This window comes from Accipiter gentilis, chromosome 22 (assembly GCF_929443795.1).
Source record: "Accipiter gentilis chromosome 22, bAccGen1.1, whole genome shotgun sequence".
Classification (NCBI taxonomy): Eukaryota; Metazoa; Chordata; class Aves; order Accipitriformes; family Accipitridae; genus Astur; species Astur gentilis.
Window position 1 is genome coordinate 21985677 of NC_064901.1, and position 6830 is coordinate 21992506.

The window sequence follows — 6830 nt, forward strand, 5'->3', positions numbered from 1 at the left end:
CATCATCCCTACCCTCAGTAAACTATCTGGTGACAGTAGTCACTACAAACTGACACTGTAACTTGCTGAGAAAGGTATGTGTTTCAGCTCCAACTCCTCTCTTTTCTAGGTGGAGTTCTTTCCCCCTTTAACCTGAGGGAGGTGGTTTTATTACTTCTTGTCCCGGTTTTGGCCGGGATAGAGTTAATTTTCTTCCCAGTAGCTGGTATAGCGTTATGATTTGGGTTCAGTATGAGAAGAATGTTGATAACACACTGATGTTTTCAATTGTTGCTAAGTAGTGTTTAGTTGAAAGTCAAGGGGTTTTCAGCTTCTCACGCCCAGCCAGCAAGAAGGCTGGAGGGGCACAAGAAGCTGCGAGGGGACACAGCCAGGACAGCTGACCCAAACTGACCAAAGGGGTATTCCAGACCATATGACATCATGCCCAGTATAGAAACTGGGGGGGAGCGGATTGCTGCTCAGGAACTAACTGGGCATCAGTCAGAAGGTGGTGGGCAATTGCACTGTGCATCACTTGTACATTCCAATCCTTTTATTATTATTATTGTCATTTTAATATTACTATTATCATTATTAGTTTCTTCCCTTCTGTTTTATTAAACCATTCTTATCTCAACCCATGAGTTTTACTTTTTTTTCCCCAATTCTCTCCCCCATCCCACTGGGTGGTGGCGGGGAGTGAGTGAGTGGCTACGTGGTGCTTAGTTGCTGGCTGGGGTTATACCACGACACTTCTTTATGCATATTATTACATCTTTCTATAACCCTGGCATCCCAGAACCTGTTGGAGAACCCAGGACCATACTGTGCCATACAGAGTAGAAATACAGAACAGCTTGACTGGGGATTGGGCACTAATAAAAGTGCAAAGATGTGTAGAGAACAGATACCTGCTGTGAAAGGAATCACATGAAGTTTTGTCTACGTAATTCACAACATCTAAGGCAGATTGTGCTCATCATAACCCAGAAGCCTCATCACAGGAGAGGACCACGAGGTGCTAAAGCCTGGCTGGCTCTGATCCTGACTGTTTGCTAGTCAGTATATTGAGTTCTCCCTCCAGGAGGTTTGATACAGAACTGAAGAAGTGACATTTCTTCTGACTGCTTGTGTATTTTGGCTGCTACTGCCCTTCCATGAATCCGCACAGGCTGCTGGCCTTATCCGTTGGTGAACATTTCAGGATTGTTTGCAGATTTTCAAACTTGGGGAAAAAGGAAACATGAAAACGAAGCTAAGGAGCTGAGCAGAAGTGTCACAGAGATGTGACAGGTGCTGTGCAGAGTCAGAAGGGACCAGGAGGTCCTCCCTTTTTCGGAGGCAATCATGTGTAGTGAAATTTCTTGCAACTAATAGCTTCCTATAATAAACTGCAGTGGGAAATCAGTCTTTGGAAAAGCAGCTTAAACAAATCTGCCAAAAACTTCACAACAAAGTCTTCCAAGTTTCCAAAATATGATGGAAAATATCCTTCGGGGTCAGCAAGTGGAACTGCAAGCCCTTCCCAGGACTGCAACCCGAAACACAGAAAGACGGATCCGTTCCAACAGAGGCTGCTGGGACCAGAAACAGCAAGGGAAGACGCCGCGGCGAACCGCTCTCACTTCGGGCACGGCACTGTCCACGCAAAACGTGGCAGCGGCTGCCGGGCAGGGCTGCTATGGGCCAGGTACGGTTCAATGCCTGGCTGATCCTGTGCGTGTTTGCCGGATCCCAGAGGCTGACAGGTAGGAAAAGCACCTGCTACCGATGAGGCTTCTCGGCTTAGCAAACGTTTCGTGCGATGCCGGCGGCGCGACGCTTCGCCTGCTTCTGCAAATATGGTCAAATGCTTCAGCTAGCTGTGCTGACACGTGAGAGAGAGAGCTGGAGTTGTTCACTGGGTACCGACTTGCAGGATGAAGACCTGCTGCTATTTTTGGTGGTGGGGGGCATTTCTTGGGTCTCCACTGAAAAAGTCTGCTCCTGCAATAATGTTTGTGGATTTCTAGATGCTTTTGGGGGTATTCCCCCCCCCCCCCCCCGCCCTTGAATGATAAAGTAAGGGACCATTTCCCCATCTCTGGAGGATATTTTTGTTATTATTTCCATAAGTCATTTTTTATGCTTTGCTTAATTTTTGTTTTACTCAAAAATCTAATAGGGCATATATTTATGAGACGGTTACTAATAACAGCAGTTTGGCAGCTATTCAACAAATTCACTGACTTTGCAGCCAGTCAGACATCTCTCAGTAGAGGGATCTGTGAACTTAGCAGATCAGTTAGCAGAGAGAAGACCAGCAAAGAAATTTTCAGATGATGCAGTATTTTTACCTGAGCTAAAAGCCTTGCTGGCACATCCACGGAGGAGTAGGAAAGAGCGACTACATCCCTGCTCACAGTCCAAAGCCACAGCTGGCTTGGATCAGGGAGCCTGCAGCTGTGCAGAGAAACAAACCTTCACAGCCTGGGGGGCGGCAGTGCGCTTCTTCAGGCAGCTCATACATCTCCCTGAAAAGCTTTAATCAAGAATGGAAAGTTGGAAGCGGGATTTGGTAGTAGTGATCACACACATACAGTATTAAATCATTTTCCTGCTTTTTATAAGCACCTGCTGACCTTAACTCTGGAGTACTCCACATAAATTCTCCCTCTTTTTTATATAAAAAAGCCTTCGTCCATATAAAAATGAAAAAAAAAAAGTGTCAGAAAGCTCACTATTTTATACAAACTTTTTCCATTTCATGTTTCTTGACCCAAAGGATGAGTCTTTAAGAAGTAGGAGAGGGTCTTGGCTACAAAACTACACTGATCAACACAGAGAAGGGAGGGGATGCAGCCTCCCTCTCAGTCCTGGACCGAGGCTACTTGTGTCTCCTTCTTCACAAAGAAAGAAATAATAAAGGCAAAATAAATGCCGAAAGGTAAAGCACTAGAAGTATTAGTAAATAAAAATTGAAGAATTCTTAGGATTAATGTGACTGTCACATTAAAAATCTCCCATTCATTCCTCTGGCCTTGTATCAATTTTTCCCAGTTTAAATGATGTCACGTAGCCCGGGAAGGAATTAGCTGGACATGAGAAGAGCCATAGTGGATCCAACTGGGTTTCTTTTACCCTCACACTCTGCCCCCACCAGCAGCAGATGCTCAGGGAAGAAGTATAAAACCAGGATACGCATCAGGTTATGTTTCCACCAGCAGGTTGAGGAACCTCCCAGCACCCTTTTTCCACTGTGCAGCATTACTTTCTCCATCAAAAACTGTCAAGCAACCAAAACCCATCAGTTTAAAACCCACCCGTACTCGGTGTGAGGGACTTTCTTGCTGCTTGTCAAAGCAAGTGCCTTTGCTGCTGTACGCTTTAGCTCTGTTGGCAGGATTAAGGGCCGTCATATCCAAAACTTACACTCGCCTCCCTTAACCACTTCTGCGTCTCTTAAAAAAAACTTGTTTTGCTCATCAAAATCCCGTGGTCAGCATCTGTCATGTTTGGCAAGCTGTGAGTGGCAGCTCAGAAATATTGAAGACATTACTGACAACAAAATGACATAAATAAACAGGATGGGCCACGGTCTTGTGCTACCAAATTCTGCCTGATGTCTTCCAGATGAACATCCTCACAGCAGGGACGGTGCCGGTGCCAACACACGCCGTCGTGGCCCCGAGGACGCCAACGTCGTGTTAGAGGTCTCCTGGGCGTTGGGGGCCCGTGGGCCGAGGCAGTGTTAGTGCCCGCGCTCCCACCTGCCTGCATGTAAAAACTCACACGTTCTGCTTGCTCTCATCCCTGCCGGATTTTGGGAGTGCCTGGAAAACACCTCAGGGATGCTCTAATTGCATTTGCGCTTCCTCCCATTGCGGGGTGAGGCTGAAGGGGGCTCTGATCCCCTCCGTGGCACCTCTCACCTCTGGGCAGGGACAAACCCCGCAGGTTTAGGTGAATCCTTCACCAAACGGCCAAGCCCCCGACCCAAGGCGGGAGCCATGGCGGCGGGAGAGGCAGGGCGGGAGACGGGGGCTGGATGGGTCCCATGGGGAAACCAAAGTGTGGGGCCGGTCAGAAAAGGGGTGTGGGGCTGGCGGAGAAGGACGTGGAGTGGGAATAGGCGGGCTGTGGGCAGCGAGTCAGGGAGTGGCCGCCTCTCAGTCTGGCCCGAGATTTGGCAGCGTTGCAGATGACTTTACAGCTCGGTTATAACTGGCTGAGGGTTTGTGCTGGGCTTCCCGTGGGTTTGGGTTAGCTTAGGGTTAGGGTTAAGGTTAGGGTTAGGGTACTGGTTAGGGTTAGAGTTGGCGATAGGCTAAGGTTAGGGTTAGAGTTAGTGTTAGGGCTAGGGTTAGGCTTATGTTTAGGGTTAGCGTTGCGGTTAGGTTTAAGGTTAGGGTTAGGTTAGGGTTAGAGGAAGGGCCCAGACCTGAAAGCTGTTGCTGATCTTCCCTTTCCCTTGGCACCCTATCTACAGGCACAACAGCACTGGGGATCTGTGCTTACGCAGAGTCGGAACATCACTGCGTTAGGGAACCAATGGACAGTGAAGAGCAGCAAGAGCTTTCAGAGCTGGGCCCTTCCTTGTGGGAGAAGGATCAGGACGTTTGCCTTTTTGGAAAGAGGCTCTGCCGAGGCCGAGAGCCATGAGATGTTCTGTCTCGGAGAAAGCACAGATCCCCAGGGCTGTTGTGCCTGTAGATAGGGCACCAAGGGAAGGTGAAGATCAGCAACAAGTTTCAGGGCTGGGCCCTTCCTCTAACCCTAACCTAACCGTAACACTAACACAAACTCAAACCATAACCCTAACTCTAACCACTACCCTAACCCTAACCCTAACCATAACCCTAACCCTAACCCAACCCTAACCCTAACCGTAACCCAAACCTTAACCTAACCCTAACCCTCACCCTAACCTAACCCTAACCCTAACCTAACCCTAACCCTAACAACTACCATAACCCTACCCTAACCCTAACCATAAACCTAACCTTAAACCTAACCCCAACCCTAACCCCTAGCCCTAACCCTAACCCTAACCCCAGTGCTGTTGTGGCTGTAGATAGGGCACCAAGGGAAGGGGAAGACCTTCTCCTTGTGGGAGAAGGATCAGGACGTTTGCCTTTTGGGAAAGAGGCTCTGCCGAGGCCGAGGGCCATGAGATGTTCCGTCTGTGGGAAAGCACAGATCCCCAGGGCTGTTGTGCCTGTAGATAGGGCACCAAGGGAGCATGCTGCTCTTCTCTTCCAGATGCTTTGGGGAGGACTGGATATTCGGGCCGACGGGACAATCCGGCTGCGGGATGAAGAGCTGGCCTCCCTGCGTGCGGCACGGCAGTTCATGGACGTTTTAGAGGATGACGTTCCCAAAACACCGACAGAGATTGAGCAGCATCTGAGATATTATTCACTGACGGATACTCCCTTGCCTCTAACAGAGTTTGACCGGCTCCTTTTCACTGGTGTTTACTGTGCCTATCAGGTTCGCTCTATGCAGGGTCTGGATAAAAATCTCTGGATTAGTTTTTTCTCTCAGATGGTCGATGAAATCTTTCGTGATCTGTGCAAGGGGCTCTGCCCTGCAAATACCACCCTCCTGCTGGCTTCCTGGCCCTGGAAGGAGAAGCCTTCACATTTAGCATCCCTAAAACATTTCTATCATTCTAACCTGGCCAGGACCAAGAGAGTTACTTAATAAGGTACACTACTGTAGGAAAGGACACACCTGACTTCAGCTGCATCCTTGGTTATTTTGAATGCTTTCCAACATTATTCAGGACTTTGTACAAATACGCCACACCTTTTTGTCCTGCTTTCGGCATTGCACTGGCAACCCTCTAAGGATTTGTACACAAGCTTTTATTTTTAAATGAAATAGGATGAAACTGTAAAGTGTATTTCACCCTTTCCTGGTTGTATTTTTAAGTGGGCTGTGCTGAAGGGGGCAGTGCTATTTAGATCTGTTATCTATCTTGATCACTGATGCTTACTGAGGAGATGTCCTGGCAGGTTTTTTTCCAGGATGTTACACTGGTGTCCTAGCTGACTTCATTTCAGATAATTCAGTTCAGCCTTCTTATATTGCCCCTGTGGTTTCAGCCAAATACAGTATCTTTTCTCCTCTCCAGTAACCAGCTAAGCAGATTTTGTTGTGTTTCATGATATAGATCACGTACTTAATTTCAGCTATCTTCTCATGTGGCATCACATTTTGTGTGTCCACAGTAATGTCCCATCTCATGTATTAATTTTTCTTTAAAAAGCAACCTGAAAATGTATGTATTCCATGAAGCTTGCTAGTATTTGCACACCATATTTACACATGTACACTGCTTTGTGCCAGTTATCAGTTTGGAATATACTTCCTTAAATCTCATTTAAATTCCTAAGGATCATGACCTAGTTATTTCTTCAGAAGATTTTACCCCTTCTATGAAGTTTTCTTGTACAGCACTGGCACTTTACAATCCAAACATAATAAATACACAATCTCTATCCTCAAAATCAGAAGTACAATTATTTTATAGAAAGAGATCATTAACCTTTCTTTCTCTTACACGTTGTAGTGTGGAATTAAATAAATGTAATTATCTACTCGGGAGGGGTTTGATTTTTTTGTTCGTTTGTTTCTACTAGTTTTCTTTCTGCCATTATAGGTCCATTAATTTTGAACATTCATTGCATGTGCTTAGATGATGTGACCCATAATTCCCTTTCTACCAATATACTCTTAATTTTCCATGCTCAACAAAGGAGGCATGTGTGACATTCAAAGTGGGAACTGCTAGCTTTTGACCTAGTTAATCTTTTTCCAAGCTCTTGTTGCCCAACAGATGGAGAGGAGAAATGGTGAAGCAG

General features: G+C 46.7%; 1 protein-coding gene across 1 annotated transcript; it reads left to right on the forward strand.

Moving 5' to 3' along the window:
* The first annotated feature begins 1574 nt into the window (after window positions 1-1574).
* Window positions 1575-6477, forward strand: FAM180B (family with sequence similarity 180 member B). The gene is made up of 3 exons (XM_049825754.1): window positions 1575-1730; window positions 3595-3674; window positions 5224-6477. The coding sequence occupies exons 1-3, from the start codon at window positions 1664-1666 to the stop codon at window positions 5665-5667; spliced, it is 591 nt and encodes a 196-aa protein (XP_049681711.1). The 5' UTR covers window positions 1575-1663; the 3' UTR covers window positions 5668-6477.
* The last annotated feature ends 353 nt before the right edge of the window (window positions 6478-6830 follow it).

What these genes read in the sequence shown, in the direction of transcription:
- FAM180B (XM_049825754.1), top strand. Translation starts at nt 1,664, where the DNA reads ATGGGCCAGGTACGGTTCAATGCCTGGCTGATCCTGTGCGTGTTTGCC. An exon ending in CGGATCCCAGAGGCTGACAG is followed by an intron (nt 1,731 to 3,594) that starts GTAGGAAAAGCA and finishes GATGTCTTCCAG; the next exon opens with ATGAACATCCTCACAGCAGG. An exon ending in ACGCCAACGTCGTGTTAGAG is followed by an intron (nt 3,675 to 5,223) that starts GTCTCCTGGGCG and finishes CTTCTCTTCCAG; the next exon opens with ATGCTTTGGGGAGGACTGGA.